At 33.3% G+C, this 21,103-nt stretch overlaps 1 protein-coding gene and 1 non-coding gene across 3 annotated transcripts; both read right to left on the reverse strand.

Annotated features, from left to right (window-relative positions):
- Positions 1-255: 255 nt before the first annotated feature.
- On the reverse strand, positions 256-19,595 carry LOC132742616 (uncharacterized). Of its 2 annotated transcripts, none has more exons than XM_060731071.1 (9): positions 19,315-19,595; positions 16,797-17,267; positions 16,063-16,145; positions 13,404-13,557; positions 12,330-12,476; positions 10,620-11,854; positions 9,336-9,564; positions 4,252-4,485; positions 256-567 (listed from the first exon to the last, which is right to left on the reverse strand). In XM_060731071.1, the coding sequence occupies exons 1-9, from the start codon at positions 19,319-19,321 to the stop codon at positions 329-331; spliced, it is 2,799 nt and encodes a 932-aa protein (XP_060587054.1). In that variant the 5' UTR covers positions 19,322-19,595; the 3' UTR covers positions 256-328. The 2 variants fall into 2 exon arrangements, with proteins under 2 accessions (XP_060587054.1, XP_060587053.1); XM_060731070.1 differs by lacking the exon at positions 4,252-4,485 and adding an exon at positions 6,034-6,267.
- Positions 19,596-20,929: 1,334 nt separating this feature from the next.
- Positions 20,930-21,001, reverse strand: Trnac-gca (transfer RNA cysteine (anticodon GCA)). Its single transcript has one exon. It is a non-coding gene; the product is annotated as a tRNA-Cys (tRNA).
- Positions 21,002-21,103: the final 102 nt, after the last annotated feature.

Genomic DNA, 21,103 nt, shown 5'->3' on the forward strand with positions numbered 1-21,103 from the left:
TTATCCTGCTATTGAAATGAAATTTTCCATTCTATATGTAAGGTATTTGGATTTCAAAATGTTTATATTGACCTTTACCATTTCATGTAGCCAGCTTTTTATTTAAATTGACCTTTGGCTAATGCTTTCAATACATATATATTAGCGCAACTTGAACTTTCATTTCTTTAAACTTCAATTTTATACATAGACATCAAGAAAGTAGCAATATAATAAAGAGGAAAAATAATTTTTTCTGCAAAAACCTTTTTCAAAATATTTCTAGATATGAAACATAACAAAAATGACCAAATATATATACAAATTGGCAAAGGATGAACATTATTATCTAAGTTACAAACTCTTTAACAAGTTGGTGGTTAGTAGTAACCGGCCACACTTCAAACATCTCCTGGATGATCTGCGTGTCCCAGGCCGCAAGATGACGGATCTTGAACAGTGTCGCCATGACGCTCTGGACTGTAATCAGTTTACTTGGTGGCCGATTGGCCAACAGAAACAGAAAACAGGCAATCAGTCTGTTATGTAAATATTCCACTTTCTCTGGTTCCTTTAGCTCGCAACGATCTAAAGAAATGTACCAAATAGTAAAAGATAAGTGATATCACAATTAGATAGTATCTACTATTTTTACATCATAAATAAAGTTAATAGCTATTTTTAAGTCTTTAATATAATAATAATATAGCATTGCTATAATTCACTGATAATTCCTTTACAATTAAATCATTTCAAGTATCAACTAGAAATGTGCCTGTAGGACACAAATGTCTCCACATTCCCGTTTTGTCAATCTAAGGATGGAAAATGGTCAGCAGGACAGACAGACAAGGGCACATCTATATGACTCCCCAACCCCTCTCCCCTTCATGGAGGCATAACAAAAAGTTTTTAAAAAGATACGCACTGCTGTTAAATTCTTAAAAAATCAAATCAAAATGGTAATGTCACATTCAGAATATTTACTTTTACATGAAAGGACATACAAAATCCCCATGTGCTGGATATTAACCTGTAGCCTTTTGGGCAGCAACTTTTTCCACCCATAAAACTGGTGTAGAGAAAATCAGATGGCAAGAATCATGAATTTCATTGTTTGCTATAATTCAGTCAGTATTTATTATGATAACTTCCCTAAAAATGAGGAATAGTTTTGTCAAGATAGAATTAGATGGAAAAGTCCATTAAATATCTGTAGCCTTAGGTATTAGAAGGTTAAGCTACATTACATGTATGATATGAGACAGATGGATAACATAAAGTAGCTGGATTATTCCAAAGAAATATATATATACCAAATATTCTAAGTAACATCAATTTATACAGTTGATCACTACAAATTGGGAATGATCTGACCTTGATGAAACATAAATTATTCCTTTAACCCTGATCACACTCTATATCAGTTCTATAATGGATTTGCCCATATTTATATCTGGACAAAACCATTTATTATTTTAGGGAACATTTCTAAACTTACTTACGATATAAAGAACATTGCAGACCATGATCAGATAGCATGGATAATGCTGTTAGCAGTGACAAAGTTAACCTTTTCATTAATTTAAATCAATGTCAGTTATAATGCTGACCCTTTCATATTGCAATCTATATGCAAAGACATTAAACACAAAGTAACAAAACAAATGATTTTAAGGGGAGTGGTGGTGGCCTAGTGGTTAAGGTGTATGTCTCTCAACCCAGGGATCATGGGTTTGAGCCCTAATTGGGTTAGACCATGTTTCTTCATGTGACACCAGTACTGGTTGGTTCCAGGAAAAAAAAACAAAAAAAAAACAACAACACAAAAACATTCCCTAAAATCAGCTGCATGTTAAACTGATCACATGATCTACCGTGGGAGTAAATTGTAACAGCTGCTCTTCTTTGTAGACACATGTTTCATCAACATACAATAATAATGACACGAAACAAAGATCGATTAAACTCATTTGCAGTATTCAATTAATTATTGAATTATTATAGAATCAATATAAATTTAAACTATTACACTGTCATTTAGAAAGATTTTGAATTTGTTGATGAAGATTGGATTATATAAAATATACTGCAACATTTTTTCTGTAACATTAGTTTGCATCATTCAATCACATTTAAAGCATACACATTATTCACTGAATTATGGGCTGTAGAAACCGAACAACACGACTGGGTAAAGGGTGTCTGTAATAAGGCTGCTTAAAATTGGGAGCTTAATGACTTGTTTACATTGTGATAAAATACTTACAATACAAAATACATTATCATGAATCCTATCAAATTGATATGAAATGAAGGGGGCTTTTTAACTTTTATGAAATTTCAATTTCCATTGCACTAAAGCAAAGCTAAGATTAAGTAGCACAAGAATATTCTAACATTGTATTCTGTTTAGTTCTGAGATAAGAAATTTAGTTAAAACAAGCCAATTTTTTTAGACAATAATTATAGGGTTGAAATTGTTTATCAATGTATATTTTGAAAGCAATTCAATATATACTCTTCAATAAATTGTTTTCGTAATTTAAAATTATTTCGAACAATTTTTTTAAAGATGCACACCTCCAGATGAGCCAAAATATTTCAAAAAATTTAATCTTTAGAAAAATGTATTAATATCTTAAGAAAAGTAAATTAAAAGATTCAGTATTTTATGAATTATTTACACAATATGTGGGATTAATGACTGATTTTGCAGTATCAATCGCTTCAATTCTTCTGCGTTACTAACGCAGTAAGAGGTATTTATGTATATTTTGACCTCTTTTTGGTAATTTACGTGGATTGTAAGTGCCGTTTGCAATGTGTAGATTACTTTCTTTGTTCACTTCAAAATATTTTACTTTTAAATACATTTTCAAAATTTTCATAAAAAATAAGTATGAATCTGGAGGCATGCTGATTTAAAATATCTCTCATATCATAATTTGCTATATATTTTTAAAGTTTGCCTCTTCGCCATATTTCAAATAGATCATATGATGGTGAAATTATGTCCAAGGACATGAGACTCTTGGAAACTACAAATTGTCAAATAAATGTTATAATTATATATTTTTTGTTGGGTTATATGCAACACCAAAACTTAGTAAAGGTAATTATGGTGACTTTGTAGCTTCAGTGGTGGAGGAAGACCTGTCAGGTGCCCTTCTGTGAATTATATTAGGCATGAGCTGGCACCTGATTAACAACTGAACATCTGCAAGCTAGCTGGATAGCTTCCTCACTTGGAAGAATCTAAAGTCTTAAATGGGATGGGGCAAGTGTTAATAATGACAACTTAGCTACAATGGCCGCCAAAATCTTTGATAAAAAAGATGGCTTGAAATAATCTCTAGGTAAAAAGCTACATTAGACATGCATCTTAAAAGCAGGTTTGATTAGATGACAGTGAAAGGGAGAATAGGCGGGGCCAACATGCTCATTTGCATAAAGCGGAGAATAAAACAGGAAACAGGATTATTATATCACAGTAACTGTGGTTTGTTAATTATTAATGATTCATATTTTATCATAAGAGAGTTTAGCATGCTAGATCTCAAGTACAATAATAATTATTATAATAAAAGTTAAATTTAGTTTATCAATTGTTAACATGATTCATTAAGTAGTGCAAAAATAATGTGCTCTTTATTTGCACCACTTGAAAATTAATGATGGTTTAAAAAAAAACAATCTTAATTTCTCACGTGACTTTAAACTTCCTTAAATGTATCTTAGGTACAAAGTACTGTGTTGAAATAATTCAGATTAAACTTCAAGTACTTTAACTGAAGATAAATTTAAAGGAAACAAAGTTTTTTAAATGCCCAGCTGATTTAATTTTTGTAAGATTATTCCAGAACCACAAACAAAGCAAAGAAAACATCAGTGCAGATTAAGCTATTATTTACAACTACATCAAACTACCAAACACTTGATACCTCGGTTGAGAAGAAAACACATTAACCAACAGGCCATGACACGCCTGTTTCTAATTAAATGTCTTCTTGTTAAGCATCACAAGAAATTGAAAAACATTCAGGAGTAAGATATTACCATTATTACGATAATTTAAGGGTGTAAATTAATCTCCTTTTTTACCAGTAACTCATGGCGGGAGTCTACGATACACATTCCATATAATAACTATATTTAATACTGATATGGTAAATAGTCTCGGTTAAACGATGTTATAAGTACTGTAATTTTTTTCTTAAGAAAATGATTTAGTAGACGAAAAGGGTTCAACTTATTATGTGAATTACCCACCTGGGAAAGTCATAATCAGGGCTTTAAACATTATCGTTTCTTCAAAGCTTAGCCCAAGCTGCGTCACTTCAAACAAGGTCTGGATCTTGGTGGTACAATAATTTCGGGGGAATATTTTACTTATTTCATCAAAGTGATATTCTTTATCCCATGGCAGCGTTGCAATTTTCAGAGAAGATTTGACACATTTTCCTATTTTCCCGAACTGTATATTATCTGCTTCAAACCTTGATGCTGAAACGAAATATTACTAACCCTGTATATCAATTCACAATACCCGCGGGTGAAAAATGCCCCCTTTGATTGGCTGAAAATGTAATCTACTGGTACATGTAACTGAAAACATTGGAAGGCAATTCCAACCCAACAAAAATCTTAAATAAAAGAATCTAGCTCCTGGTGGCACTGAAAACTATTTTGTCCCATGAGGAAACTGGGCTGTAGTGAACAGACATTTACTGAAGGTTTCTTTATTTTGCCTAAATTGTTTCTTTGTATATATGTTTTTGCATGGGCTGGAGGCCTTAAAAGGGAAATATTAAAGTATTGAATTGTATTTCCAGTCTACTGAAAATTGCTTTTGATTCTCTGGTGATGTTTAACAACCTTTTTTTATTACATCAAATTATAATTTTTTTTTGCTACTTAAAGTTCATCAATTCAGACACATCCACTTTAATAAATTAATTAAAATCAAAATGTACAAACCTGAAATAAAAAAAAATCAGTAAAACTTTGAAATGAAAATATTTTTTCAACATTATAGACAGTTGTAACCTCTATAATCTGATGCAAGTCATTTTTTTCAATATATAAAAGATAACAAGAGCTGTCAATAAGACTAATGTACTCAACTAGTGTAATGCTATCAAAAGGTATGTCAGACACATGGGACCAGTGCCCACCATGTTATATAATCTCAGAGAACAATTCAGTGTGTGTGAAGTATCATTACCCATTTCCATCAGTAATTTTAGCTAAAAATAGTAAAGCAACTAATATTAAAAGAGTAAAGCAAGAAACAGATTAGTTACATTAGCAGTTAAAGTTGATATAATTGTGTTAGTAGTAATTTTTCAGTCCAACTATGTTAAGTTGAATAGCTTGACCTAGTGTTAGTTTCAAAAACTTCATTTTAATTGAACTATTTGAACTTACTAATATTTTATGTGTATCAAGTTTAAATTTATTCATTGTTTTGATTTTTTTTTTCTTTTTCCAGCTGAACAAGTCAGTCTGAAATCCAAGAAATTCTGATTTTCCCCCCAAAGTTTGTGTGAATTATTGAGTCAAAATGAGTCAAAATTCAATATTTTAGCTATAATGATCAATTCTTTCATTTTTCCATATTAACTAAATTTTACAAATGCTTTTCCCAAAGTCCCCAAAAGATGAAATAATGAATAATTTTAAAAACAGAAAGAACACATGTTATAGAAAAAAAACTTATTACTCAAACTAAGCACCTGACATAGATGGACTGTAGGAAGAAGTACTATGTGAACATGAAAATAAATCAAACCATGCATCATTAAGAGTAAAAGGAAACGAGCGAATTTAAGGTGTTGCATAGGTGGCCTATGAGAAAATTGCACCAGGCGTGGGGTTCTAGGGTGGATGGGGAGTGAAACCTTATCTTCAGTGTCAAATGCAGACATGCATTATGAAATGGACAAAAAAACAACATCATATATGATCATTTTTCCTACAGAATTCCTCTTTCTAAATGACAGTGTAATGTTTTATGGTAACAAAATCATTTTTCCTACTAAAATAACAAACCTGGAAATGTGAGAATAATGGCTTTTATTAATATGGTTTCCTCTGCTGACAACTTAATGTCTTGAAATTCATTCATTATGGAAACCTTTCGGTCTAAGTATTCAAGCGGGTAAAGTTTGCCTAATTCGTCTATGTGGTATTCTTTATTCCATGGGGCCGTGGCAACTTGGTATCCGGATTTCCGGCAGCCCCTGCTACCTGGCATAATAATCACCCAGAATTCAAATCTTCCCGCTGCAAAACATTACCATATTTTATTACTTATTTTACTACTTTATTACTACAACATACCACACCATTCAAAATCATTCTTATTTTACATTTTCCTTTCATGACTCTTCAGTTTTATGTTGTTTTTGTTTCTAACGAATGCTGTAAAGGTCAAAAAGTAAGTCTGTAGCTTATGTGGTGAAGTTAGACTTCTGTTTCCCCCGTGGTCATTACTTCAGATATGAGTTGGCACTAAGCAAAGTAAATAAGAAGCCGTCCGGTTAGCTCAATGGGTAGAATGTTGGACTTTGTCGGTGACCTCGGTTTGATTCCCGGACAGTGCATTTATTATGATTGATCATGAAATCTTTCTACGGTCATTTGCACTGTACCTCTGCTCTAACATGCACAAAAGTTCCTTGTGAATGTGAAGGCAACTTGTACTGGTCAACTGTTTGACAGACTGCCCAGGAACGATGCGGCGAGCTTGATTGGCTCGCGGCTTACTGTCCTTATCCGGAGTGAAAACTACCAACACCGACATAAGTAAATAAGTAAAACCACTGACAATCCTAAAGCTAGCTGTGTAGCTGAATCTATGCCAATATAAGAATAGAATCTTAATTTTCAAACTCACCGGAGTAAGATAATATATCTATTACCTATACTTGAACAATAACTTTTCATAAATAACTATATACATTAAACAATATATGAATGATATATTAATAAGACTTAAAACTATTATGTAAGGAGTTAAATAGAAAAATAAAGGACAGAAATAAGGAGTTGGGTATGTATGTAAAGAAAGAATGTTAACAAAACCTTCCAAGAAATAAGTCCAAAATAAAAAACAAAGAACAATGAAACCCTTATATTATATATATAATAACATATGTATACATCATTTTCACGGTGATAGCGCATTTACCACAACTTTTCCGCGCAACATCAAAATATCATACTTCTGACCGTGACACTGTATATTTCTGGATAAAATATTAATGGCGGGATAACCAAATTGCAGGCAATAGCTTACACAATATCTTACTACTGGACGTTGCAAAATTATTCCAATTGTTTAAGTACTCAATCAAATTTTTGAAACAATTTATCGTTAATCAAGCACAGCAAAATTCACAAATAATTACATACTTCGAAGAAATAGTGTTTACAAAAGATCGTGTCTACCTCAACATGACTCGTACTTGTCACAAAAACAAAAACGACGATGTATTTGTTCTATGACCTTACGAGCTCGTGTATACATTATGGTTAGGCATAAATTCAAGTTCCATACAAAATTGTGTGTTTCTATTGTTAATTTTAGGGAATATAATATTATGTTGAAAAAAGGCCTATTGACTTGAATATTGGAGCACCGTACAACACTAAATTTAAACACCGCATTCTTTTTCTGTTTGACCAATAAATACTGGAACCGTTTTCATTTGCACCATACTTTATAAGTAACTGTTAATTGACCTGTTGTTATGTTATGTTGCTGTTATCATATGTTATTTTATGGAAAACTTCTGAAGGTCTGGTCTATGTAAATAATTCTAGTTAGATAAGTGCAATGGTATCCATATAGATAAGTAAGTCGATATCTTTTCTTTTTTCGAACTTATTCAAACAAACTTATGCATCAGTTCACCACCTTGTACATGTATATGTAACTATTAAACTGAATCATATTTTTTAATTCATTCACTTTGCTTTATCTCTTGCATCACAGTAAAGTGATTTTATTATGTTTTTTTTTTCTGATTGGTTATCCGAAACTCATGATGTCCAGTAACGACCATGGAGATGTATCGTAACATTTTTTCTTCACGGAAACAATTTTATCTATGCTTGGTAACCTCATCAAAGAATGATCTTTCCATGTGGGGTTTATCCTTATGAATAAGTTCGAAAAATATCTATGTAGATATAATTGCACTTACCTAACTGGGATTATTTACAGAGACAAGATCTTCAGAAGTTTTCCATAAAATAACATATGATTATAACAGCAACATAACATAACAGCAGGTCAATTAACAGTTACTTATAAAGTATGGTGCAAATGAAAATGGTTCCAGTATTTATTGGTCAAATGGAAAAAGAATGCGGTGTTTGAATTCAGTGTGGTACGGTGCTCCAATATTCGAGTCAATAGGCCTTTTTTCAACATATATTCCCTAAAATTTACAATAGAAACACACAATTTTGTATGGAACTTGAATTCATGCCTAACCATAATGTATACACGAGCTTGTCAGGTCACAGAACAAATACATCGTCGTTTTAACACATGTTTTTGTGACAAGTACAAGTCATGTTGAGGTAGACACGATCTTTTGTAAACACTATTTCTTCGAAGTATGTAATTTTTTGTGAATTGTGTTGTGCTAGATTAACGATAAATTGTTTCAAAAATTCGATGGAGTACTTAAACAATTGGAATAATTTTGCAATGTCCAGCAGTAAGATGTTTTGTAAGCTATTACCTGCAATTTGGTTATCCCGCCATTAATATTTTGTCCAGTAAGATAAGGTGTCACGGTCAGAAGTATGATATTTTGACGTTGCGCGGAAAAGTTGTGGTAAACGCCCTATCACCGTGATTTCAGAAAAATTAAATATTATTCCAAGTGTTGCACTGTAAAGATAATCAATATTGCTATTATGAACAAACAAGAGCACTGGCTGTGGTGTTAACACCAGTGTCTGTTAAAATAACCACTTTTGACATAACTGCATCTTATCAAGATAAGCAATTATTCCAAGTTTCATTAAGGGGTTGTTTCATGACAATGCAATGCTATCATTATAGCTGAACTTTCTCTTCCAAACAGACGTCAGATAGAAAGGTACTTTAAAGGTGATCAGTTTTTCTTAGCATATTATGTATAAAAATGTCTTTGTCACACTTTTATGAATATAAATGTATACTGAATAAAACAAATATTTATTTATAAAACTGCCCTTACAGCTAATGAACCTTACTTGTATGTATAATTCATGTTCTTTAAAATAAATCTTTCAATATCCAATCATTTTGATAAGATACAGTCTATACTTTTCCCTATAAACTCTCTTGTTACCTTTTACAAGATTGACCTGGTCATCAATATCGAGCTCAGAAAAACCTGGGATGGCTTTGGCGAATTTAACGAGTTTACCGATCGATTCTTCCATGTATTTCAACGCTTCAATGAGAATTTCCTGTCTATTGTCTATGTCGATGCCAGTCTGCTTGTAAAATTCAAGATATTCTTCCTTCGAGATATTCGACATGTTGCCAAATACTTGCATCTTGGTAACATATTGTTCCTGTAACAAACAAAATATGATGGAAATTTAAGTCACCCCATGCACATACTTGAAACCTTTGCATGATTTGCAAATAAATTAACCCCCATTTGATTGTACAACTTATTTCTTTAAACTAATGTAGCCTATGGTTGTTTTTATCACCTTGCCAGTTGAGGTCAGGGCAAGCAAGCTTTTGGGTCAGGGCAAGTAATTTTCAGAAGCACTTGCCCGACAGGACAACCAAATGAAAAAGTTAATGTCAAGGCCGGTTAACTTAACTGTGTACATATGTAGCAGCTTTTAATTGAATGCTTTAGTTCAACTACATGTTATTATGGAAAAAAGCCTTTATGGATTTACTTATTCATAAATGGGACTGCTTCTATTTTTTTGAATATGATAATTCTATTTTGATAAATGTAATTGAAATCATTTATTTTCATTTACGTTTTTCATACTACAGTTCAACTTCATGCTTTCATGCTTACATGTATTTTTCTTTCATTTTGTTTAGCTAAGAGACTTTGGTCTCTCTCTGTTTTGAGGAAACAACTGTTCCTGTAGAACACAGAATTTAATATTTTTTTGTTCGAAGTGGGAATTAAATGCAACTTTTGCTGACTCTAAAGTTAGAGACAAATGCACCCTAAAGGTAAGCATTAAGCAATCGTTAGTTAATTTGCTAACAACAATGACTTTTTAATCGTACTTTGTGAACTTGTAATCCATAATTTTCAATAAAGAATATATATTGTACTTTGTTATAAGGCCATCACTGAAAAATTTCCGTTTGCAGTTGCGCAACCCACATTTTTAACATTGAATTGGTAGGCCGGATTTCTTAATTTTTCTTATATTTTAGTGATGATTCAAGCAAGCAAATGCTCATTTTTTTTATCCAAAAAAAATTTGCATGCTGGGTGAGTCAAAAAATATTTTTAGGTCTGTTCAATTTCAATGAGTCAGTTGCGCAAGTGCAAACCAACAATTTTTTTACATATGGCTTAATCATGGAATTAACATTAATTCAATACGACTAAACAATTCCAATGATCTACATTCACTTAACCTACCAAATATGCAGCGTGTCTTTTCTTGATCTCTTCGCACGACATTTTCTTCGCACTTTCAAACAACACGCCAGCTGCCTGCCCTAACGTAAGAATTAACTGCGTTGCTTCTTTTACGCTCATATTATCACCCACGTGTACAGCTGGATTCTCAAGCCTTGCTAACTGTTGCTCTTGTATTAACAAATCTTCCAGATTATCCGTTTGGTTCTCATTATTAACTTCTTTCCCTGTAAAGTAACCTTCATTGCACTCTCGGTCCGAGGAAACTGGTTCTTCAATCATATTTGCTTTAGATGCAATGAATGTATTTCCTTCCAGTTGGCCTGGAACATTTTCACCATTAACCTGATGGTAGCCATTCTCTAGAATTTGAATGTTTTGAGAAATGTCACCATTAATTGTATTGTTTTCCAGCAATGTGCCATTCACTGGGTGTCCTGTGTTGGCATTATATACCTCACTAGAATAGTTATTTTCCATTTCTGTGAAGGCAGGTGATTCAGTCATTAATGTCACTGGTGCCTTCAGCAAATTTTCAATTGGAGATTCTTCCATTAGTTTACTGTCATGTAATTGCTCCGAACCTCGATTTTTCGAGTTAATCTCACTGCCATCGTATATTCCCAAAAGTGCCGTTGTCAAGGCTTCCTCACCAACAGAATCATACGGAACTTCACCAATATGTTCACTTATTCCATTATGACCCGGGACAATCTGAATATCACTATCGACATGTACACTACCTGTTGAAGACACTGTGTTTGAGACAATTGGTTGGGTGAAAAGATTTTCAACTGGGGAAAACTCATCTGAAAATGGGCCATATGTTTCAAAAATCTGCGCTAATGGAGAAAAGGCCTCTTCCTCTTCGTTCACACTCACCAAATGATCGATATTTGGCATATTTACTTCACCATCTGAACTAGATAAGTCTGTAGTTGTGATTCTGTGTGAAGTAAAAAGTTGTTCCATTGGTGAAATTTTGGTGTCTGAATCGTTGTCAGATGTCAATAGCTGTTCGACAGGTGATAAAGTTTGATTGAGGGACACTGCAGGGGGCTTCAGTTTGTTATTCTCCATCAGAGATTTAAAGATACTATTTGTAAGTGACTGGTATAGTAAACCATCCTCCTCGTCATGCCGGCGCTTCTTAGCACTGCTTATCATCTTTTTCTCTTGTAAACTAAGGGAGGTAATATCTGAAGATAACTCTTCAGGTGAACTAACACTCTGACCTGCGGAAAGACAATCAACCTTGCTACAACAATTATCATCGGCAAAGATAATGACTAAAACCTACAGTATCAAAGCAGCTTGCCTCCAGAATCATGTTAAATTTCATGAGAATTTGAATATTTTTATTTTTTTCAAAAATTAAGATGTTGTTCAGTGTACATACAAAGTAATTTACACATTGCGAAGGCTACTTTCAATATAACTTATTAAACTGAAAATGTAAAATGTAAAACTTTATTCTGGTGGAGTAAATACTTAGGTTCCCCTCTGTTATTCATTTTAGACAGGCACCTAAGCAGAACCATAATTTTCATATGCTAGCTAGACAGCAAACTTTAACAAAAGTACTATGCCAAATGGGACACCAACCCACAGCAATGAGGGACAAATGATTTGATCTCTGTAGACAGCAACCTAAATCCCAAAGCCTCAAAGGTCAAGTAGGAAGTTTTTATTTTCAACGAAGAACCTTACTTGTACTGTACGGGGAGCTGGATGAAGTACTTTTAGAACTCTCACTGGCCCTTCGTACACCCTCGGTTTTCTCCCCGCTCTTCAATGTCTTCACTTCACGGTCATTTTGACGTTTACGTGAAATCGTGTATCGACCAATCTTGATAGCTAAAAGTGAATACATTTAACTTATGTTTATTAAAGCTTTTCCCTTATATGTTTGTATTTTGAATCAAATACTGGTCAATGAATTAAAACCACTGTAATAGTAAATCAATTTATCACATACCCGTGCCACTTTTACAACTCCATAAAAATGGTATTGCACAGCCGTGCATATATGTTGACATGACAGCATTTGCCTTATAGCATAGCGTCATGACATGCTAAATATTATCATTGAAAAATGGTTCTTTTTCACTTCCAACAGTCTTTAGGTTTGGTATGTGATAAATAGAATATTAAATTCATGTAATTTCATTACTGAATTTATTGAAGTCGTTGAATAAAATTATTCAACTCATTCAATAAATTCAGTATTAAGCTTACAGTCATTTAAATTCCTCTATATATAGAATGATTAAACACTTATCTGTATCATGTTCCGACCAAATTTGATTATCCTTTACCCTCAGTCTGGTTCCTGGCCAGGCTCTACATCTATGCATTTAGATCAGGCTCTTTACAAAGCTGACTATATCTACATTTCATCTACAGATCCCTTAAACTGATAACTGACATTTCCCAATATAGATGCTGGACCAGTCCATTTAAGAAATTCATCAGGTTTCAGTTAAACTTCCCTACTATATAAACCATTGTTAGTTAAGATAACAAATTATGTTTTGTGGCAGCATGGCTGAGTAGATAACCCGTCAGACTTAAACAATCTTATGATCCCTAGCTGTGTGGGTTCAAACCCTGTCAAGGGCAATTTGTTTTCTTGAACTTTACATTCATTGCTCAGTACTTGTTGGTTCCAGGAACAGATTTGAAAGTGTGTCTATAATGCTTAAAGTGTCCTACACAATCATACTGGATTAAATTCTGTACATGTATATTCCAAATTTCGTTACTAAGTTTCTAACAAAGTACCATCTTTTGACATTCCTGTCTTGATACATCTCTCATACCGACATTTAGGACATGTTGTTTTCCTCGGCTCATCAGTGCCTAGGGCTTTTTCTTCAGGTGTACAAGTACATTGGAAATTGATTGTCGACTTCTTCAAGGTACGTCTAAAGAAAGCCTAGAAATAACATTATAAAGTATTACATACATGACTAAATTATATTGTATATAAGACAAAGTAAAGTAAAATGAAAATACATTAAAGAACAACAGCTGCCTGAGGAACAGCATGCTCCACTTCTCTCAATACTAGTTAGTAAACTAGTAACAAGAATTTGTAACAGAGTTACCAACGTCCCCTGCCCCTGGAGTTTTATATGAAGCATAAACTGTTAACCTTTGACCTCTAAGTGTGACCTTGACCTTAAGAGGTAGGGGTGCAGGTGTTGTACCTGACATATCGGCTTATTATTGTGACTATTTGTGCCAAGTTATTTCAAAATCCTTTGAACTATGAAGAAGTTCTAGATTCGACACAAAATATACCCTATAACAGACTATGTTAATTTTTGACCTCTAAGTGTGACCTTGACCTTCCAGGTAGGGATGCAGGTGTTGCGCATGACACATCCTCTTATTATAGTGACTATTTGTGCGAAGTATTTTCAAAATCCTTTGATCAATGAAAAAGTTATAGACCTGACACAAAATATACCCTGTAACAGACTATGTAAGTATTTGACCTCCAAGTGTGACCTTGACCTTGGAGGTAGGTGACAGGTTTTTGCACATGACACATCATCTGATTATTGTGAACAATTATAGCAAGTATTTTCAAAATCCCTTCATAGATAAGGAAGTTATGGACCGGACACAACATATACCCTCAAATAGACAATGTTGACCTTGAATGAGCAAGTACGACCTTGACCCTGAAGGTACGGGTCTAGTTGTTGCGCATGACACATCGTCTTATTATAACAAACATTTGTGCCAAGTTATCTCAACTTCCTTTGATAAATGACAAAGTTATGGACCGGACACCAAATATACCCTGTAACAGACTATGTTAATATTTGACCTCCAAGTGTGACCTTGACCTTGAAGGTAGGTGACTGACTTTTGCGCATGACACATCGTCTGATTATTAAGAACAATTATGGCAAGTATTTTCAAAATCCCTTAATTGATAAGAAAGTTATAGACCGGACACGACATATACCCTCAAATAGACAATGTTGACCTTGAATGAGCAAGTACGACCTTGACCCTGAAGGTACGGGTCTAGTTGTTGCGCATGACACATCGTCTTATTATAACAAACATTTGTGCCAAGTTATCTCAACTTCCTTTGATAAATGACAAAGTTATGGACCGGACACCAAATATACCCTGTAACAGACTATGTTAATATTTGACCTCCAAGTGTGACCTTGACCTTGAAGGTAGGTGACTGGTTTTTGCGCATGACACATCGTCTGATTATTGTGAACAATTATGGCAAGTATTTTCAAAATCCCTTCATAGATAAGAAAGTTATAGACCGGACACGACATATACCCTCAAATAGACAATGTTAACCTTGAATGAGCAAGTACGACCTTGACCCTGAAGGTACGGGTCTGGTTGTTGCGCATGACACATCGTCTTATTATAACAAACATTTGTGCCAAGTAATTTCAAATTCCTTTGATAAATGACAAAGTTATGGACCGGACACCAAATATACCCTGTAACAGACTATGTTAATATTTGACCTCCAAGTGTGACCTTGACCTTGAAGGTAGGTGACTGGTTTTTGCGCATGACACATCGTCTGATTATTGTGAACAATTATGGCAAGTATTTACAAAATCCCTTCATAGATAAGAAAGTTATGGACCGGACACGACATATACCCTCAAATAGGCAATGTTGACCTTGAATGAGCAAGTGTGACCTTGACCCTGGAGGTAGGGGTCTGGTTGTTGCGCATGACACATCGTCTTATTATAATAAACATTTGTGCCAAGTTATTTCAAATTCCTTTCATAAATGACAAAGTTATGGACCGGACACGAAAGTGTGACGGACGGACAGACGGACGGACGGAGCCTATTTCTATATCCCCCTTTTTTCTTCGAAAAGGCGGGGGACAATAAGGATATTGAAGATTATGTCCATGAAAAAAAACTTAACCAAAAATGCCAAAGCTGAGCCATTACAATGGTTTAGCTTACTTGTTGAAAAGTCAATCTTAAAGAAAGCATAATTATCTACTTTCAGCCATGTGAAGGGATAAATGATAATATTATAATTATCATAGCACAGGTCTCTAAATTAGTGAATTGTTTTGTTTGGTTTTAAAAGATTGAAGTCCAAAAGCCTTTGGATGTACATCATATAACTAGAGTTTACCATAATTTATGATAAGATAAAATTTCATGCAATTACTTCTTTCTTATTTACATGTTTCTTTAAAGTAACAGTAGCTTAATAGAAATACCATATATATTTGGTTTGTTGCTTGTGTTTTAATCAAAATAAGAATAAATTGGAGAAGTACAACACATCAACACCAGAGCTGGTTAAGGTTATTTATTTTCTTCTATCGAACCATCATCATTTGTGCTTTAAGTGAAGACAGGCTGAAAGCTTGCAATGGGGAAAATTTTTAATTTTAATCAAACAAAAACATTCTTACCTTACAAGCCTCACATGTGTTAACACCATAATGTAATCCAGAGGCTTTGTCACCACAAATTCTACAGGGAGGTAACTCTGAACCTATCATTAAAACATAAATAGTACTTTAAAGCAATCATAATCATCCATTAACCTAGATTATGTTCATCTAATAATGTTTTTATCTTTTATTTCTCAAAAAGATTTGAAATTTACTTTCTGTTCCCCATGATAGTTTTTAAAAAGTTACTCAATGACTAATCATCTGAACCTTTTTTTTTGGCTTCTTTACATTTTAAACAGAATAAAAAGTTCCAGAACAAAATATTATTTTGCTTTTTACAGTAGGCTTTACAGCTTTTACCTATTTAGCAATGATTTTGTGCATACACAATTCTATTCAAGTCCATTTACTACCATATTTATTTCATTCAAGCATTTTGGAAGTATTCTTTTTTTTAAATTTTGAACAATAATGTTCGCAGTAGATTATGATATATATTTTTATAGACTATTTTGCAGATTGAGGAATGTTTTCTGTTTATGGTCATCAATATCCAATTGTACAAATACTATTTTGTTTACATTTTTTACATTATTGACAAACAATTCCACATTTAGCAATTCTTTCTTCAGGTATTTAGCATTTAATATGCTCTAAAGTGATTATTTAAACATTATAAAACTCATGTGGTTGCTTTCTTTCTAAAGATTTTTTTATTTGTTTCTGTGTTATTAGTTACATGTACTTACTCAATGGGGTCCAGTCACTGGCTTGTTGTGGGACTGGCATTTTCCCTGTACTTGATGTCAGCTGCCCATTGGTCATTTTATAACCAATCAACTCTATTCCACTACTGGACAGGTCAGAGGCAACTTCCCCATTTAATCTTACACCTGATTTCACCCCACTTCCTAATGGACTAGACCTTTTATTAGCTGCCTTTTGACTGGCTGGTGATTTCACTGTCTCAGATTTTGTTGAATCAGCAGATCCCTTCCTCACAGAAACTTTACCACCTAAAACCTGTTTTGATTGGACATTTGGTGCATTGAAGTCTACTGATACAGAAGCTGGAGATATCACTTTCCTGTTCATCATTTTTTGCTGGTTTGGTATAGGAGGTAACTTTTTATAGGCCGGTATTTTAGGATCTTCCTCACCAGACGTTTGTTTCTTGATAACTGTTGATGTCATGATTAAGGTTTGAATAATTGCTTCATCTGGAAAACAAATTCATTTTAAAAACAAGTGGCATGAATGGTCACAAAATGAGGTCTTTCCCAAATATTAGCAGTACATTGTAAGTGAAAAAAAAGCTGTCCATAAGTCAGCAAGCTCTACTATTATAACAACCTGATTTCTGAATAATAACATGTGACTGTCCTTTAAAGATCTCTTAAACGAATTGTAAAAAATAGTTTTAAAACATTACTTGACAGTGGCAAAGTCAGGCAAAGTATAAGGGGCTTTTTATATATATTAAATGTTATTACCTTAAATGAGTATAGTAAAATGGTAGTAAACTGGTGGTGGCACAAAAAACTAAAACCAAATTTCATTGTCGATTAAGGGACATAATTTTCTCAAAGCCTATGACAGAGTTATGACTCATGCCTGGATAATTACAAATTCTTTTAAAAATTTCAAGGTATAACATTAGATTTTAAGGGTATTTATATGTAAATGCAACAGTTTGGTCACTTTAAGAGATCTATTCAAGTTTGGTGCTTATACTCAGGTCGGGGACCATCAACGGCACACTTTTTGAACATTTTTCCATACAGATTTCATAATTTCAAACCTAGAGATCTAAAAATTTGAAACAGTACAGTAGAGCTGTCATTGATTCAATGCAAAGCATATCAACGATATATCGATATCAAGTAACTAAAATCAACGATACACCGATACATCGATAATATCCAATACTCACTTGTCTGTCATTAATTTTCATACCCATTTCAGTGATTTCAGTCAAAAACATGTTCTGTACAGTGTCTTGTCCACTGCATGATTTTTTCTAGAAAATATTTTTTGTGACCATTGCTATGAAATAATTCCACTATATAACAAAAGCATCACATTTGATATAAATAATTGTTTCTGCATATATTTTGGGTGAATTGTATAATTTCTAGACATTTAATTTATTAGTCAAAAGTATCGATTTTTTAAAATGTGTATCGATTATTGATCGACAAAAAAATATCAACGATACATCGATATTGTCGATATCGATGACAGCTCTACAGTACAGCTAGGTTCTTCTCCTAACTAACATACTAGTTTGTTTATTTCTGATTGTATTAACACTTATATCTGAGGCTCGTCAAGGAGGGTATCAAAATTACCTAAATTGTCTACACTACAGTACCATGTGACCGGACAGATATGAACATGACATGATTTAATCAGATAAAAGCTTGGGTGTTTAGAATTTTTGATTTTTAACATGATATACAATATTTTAGCAACAAATGCTGAAATTTTAGATTTTCTATTGTTTACTCTGCAAATGATTATAGCTGGTATATAAGGTCAGGCATGGCTTTCTTGGCGCCCACATTTCAACGTCAACATTTTTGAAATAGACATTAAAATATTACCATTTACTGAGGTTGAAATGAATTTATTCACTTAATTATAGAAGAAACATGCATTTCTTGTCGATAAAAAAGTGACTGACAACCAATGAACAAAGAAAATACTAAATTAAGCATTTTCTGGGCCGTCCAGGTTGGGTAGTTGTCTGATTTTGGTGGTCTCGAACCAGTATGTATAGATTGCACTGAATTTTATGCATTGTTAATTGGATATGGGTGTAACTGTGCCCGACAATGCTCTAAAAAGTGTGCGATTTAATACATAACCTAACAAAAGCTTTGTATCTGGTTTTAGTTCAAAATGCAGGATAATTAGCATATCATGCAGGACAAGTAGAAATTTGAAGCCACTCGTCCTGTCGGACTAGCGGCTCTAAGAAAAATTCGATCCCTGGCTAAACATCTTTTTTTCTCAAATTTGTTCAGTTTGTGCACAGTGGAATAATACTAGTCTCAATATTTCGACTGCAAGACAGACCGATTTTATAATCTGATATTTCATAGATGTCTGTCTTAAGGGCGACCATCGTCTATAAAAGTGCATAATTTGTTGGGCTAGAATAATACAGTAACATATTTTCCATGTTTTTGACACACTTTTCCACACTGTACTGAAAGGAAATCAATAAATAATATAAAAGTTAAATAATCCATAAATACTCACCTGGCATAAAATTTTCTTTGAAAATTATTTATCTACTTTGATTATCATCATGGCCGTCACTCGCCTAGAATTTTGCAAAAATATTTCATTGACAGTTAGGGAATTTTCTCCCCTGAGAGAAGTTGTCATTCATAAATTTAGAGAATATGAGTAACAACCTATCCTATAAACGTAACTTGCATAGGAATTAACATGAAATTTTGTTCTAATTTCTGTGGAAACTAGAACAGGTAGTTTTTCCGTTTTTGTTGACATTCATTGGCAGGTACCTAACTTCAACATTAGACGGGTACCAGACAACGATAGGTCACTCTTATTATATAAAACACACCCTCTTTTTATAGTTACCTCCCTTAGAAGAACAGTGCGCTTGGTAAGGGAGGCTAATGTGGTTTCAGATAATTTAATCTCATACGCAGTGACCTCCCCTTAAAAGCTAACTTCATAGTATTACATGTTATCGGCGTCGGATCAAGCCCTACCCCCAGGGTACCACCCCCAGGACCAGCTATACTACCCAAAATACGTGTCAATACAAAATCAATGAATTCTATAAAAATATTTCTGAGACTTTAAACTATGTACATAGTTTATAGTATCAGTAATATATTTTTGATTTGGACACGTATTTTGAATGTGTTGAAGTATATTATATATATAAACATGTATATGTATACAAATCAATCAATAAATCAATCATTAAATCAATTAATCAATCAATCAATCAATCAATCAATAAAAGCCATATTATTAAGAAATTGAAATTGAAAATTGTGATGCGTGAATTAAAAAGGTGGCGAGTTTTATAACGATAATATTAAAGGAATCGCGTTTTAATAACAAGATTTTCTAAGATTTTTATGAAGATGAAATGATTGATTGGTCATTTGCTTTTATTAATTTTTATGGCAGTTAAATTTTTCAAATAAAATTTAATTAAATTGTTCTTACATCTTTTATATCTAAATGGATTCATTGATAGATTTTTTTTATTGAATATTAGTGTTTAAATTATTTTTGAACAACAGAAAGGCAGTATTTTTTATAACACTTTACTTTGGAAAACTATTATTCAGACGAGTAAATTGATCGAGTGTTTGAAATTATTTTAATCAACCGGTTAAGTGTGCTGTTATTTTGTAAATGCTTACGGAATTCTATTTGAAAGACCTTGTAAATACTAACATAATTATACAAAATACAATGTAATATTGAACCATCCGACAGGTACCACAAACAGCACTAGAAAGTCAAGGAAATAACACCATTTCAACCTCAGATTAAAAAAAATTCTCATTCTATTTCATTAGTTTCTGATGCATGTTCAGAATTAAATACGCGATTCTACATTTTCAGCAACGATGCTGGCATATCTACGGGCGTCGGGATGGTGGCGGTGGTGGTGGTGGTGGTGGTGGTGTGTGTGTGTGTGTGTGTGGGGGGGGGGTGATGCCCGGCCTGCATTATCAATAAAAGCTTTACACGATTGCAAGGTATGCGGTGGCTGAACTGTGCTCTGGTGAACTCAAAGTGCTTAGATTACATTTTTACAACCAAGCTAGCTGAATCATAAAAAGAGAGATTCAGTTATCCTGTGGAATGAACAAAAAATTGTAGGGGACACCCGGGTTCGAACCAGGGACCTCTCGATCTGCAGTCGAATGCTCTACCACTGAGCTATATCCCGTATAGAAATAATCATCTTATCTAGTGACATTGAAAAAGTCAAACCACTTAAAACTAACACTGTATAATATGCTTATTCAAACTTATCTACATATTTGAAAAG

The sequence above is a fragment of the Ruditapes philippinarum genome, unplaced genomic scaffold, assembly GCF_026571515.1.
Source record: "Ruditapes philippinarum isolate M1 unplaced genomic scaffold, ASM2657151v2 ctg4250_1_1_1_1, whole genome shotgun sequence".
NCBI lineage: Eukaryota > Metazoa > Mollusca > Bivalvia > Venerida > Veneridae > Ruditapes > Ruditapes philippinarum.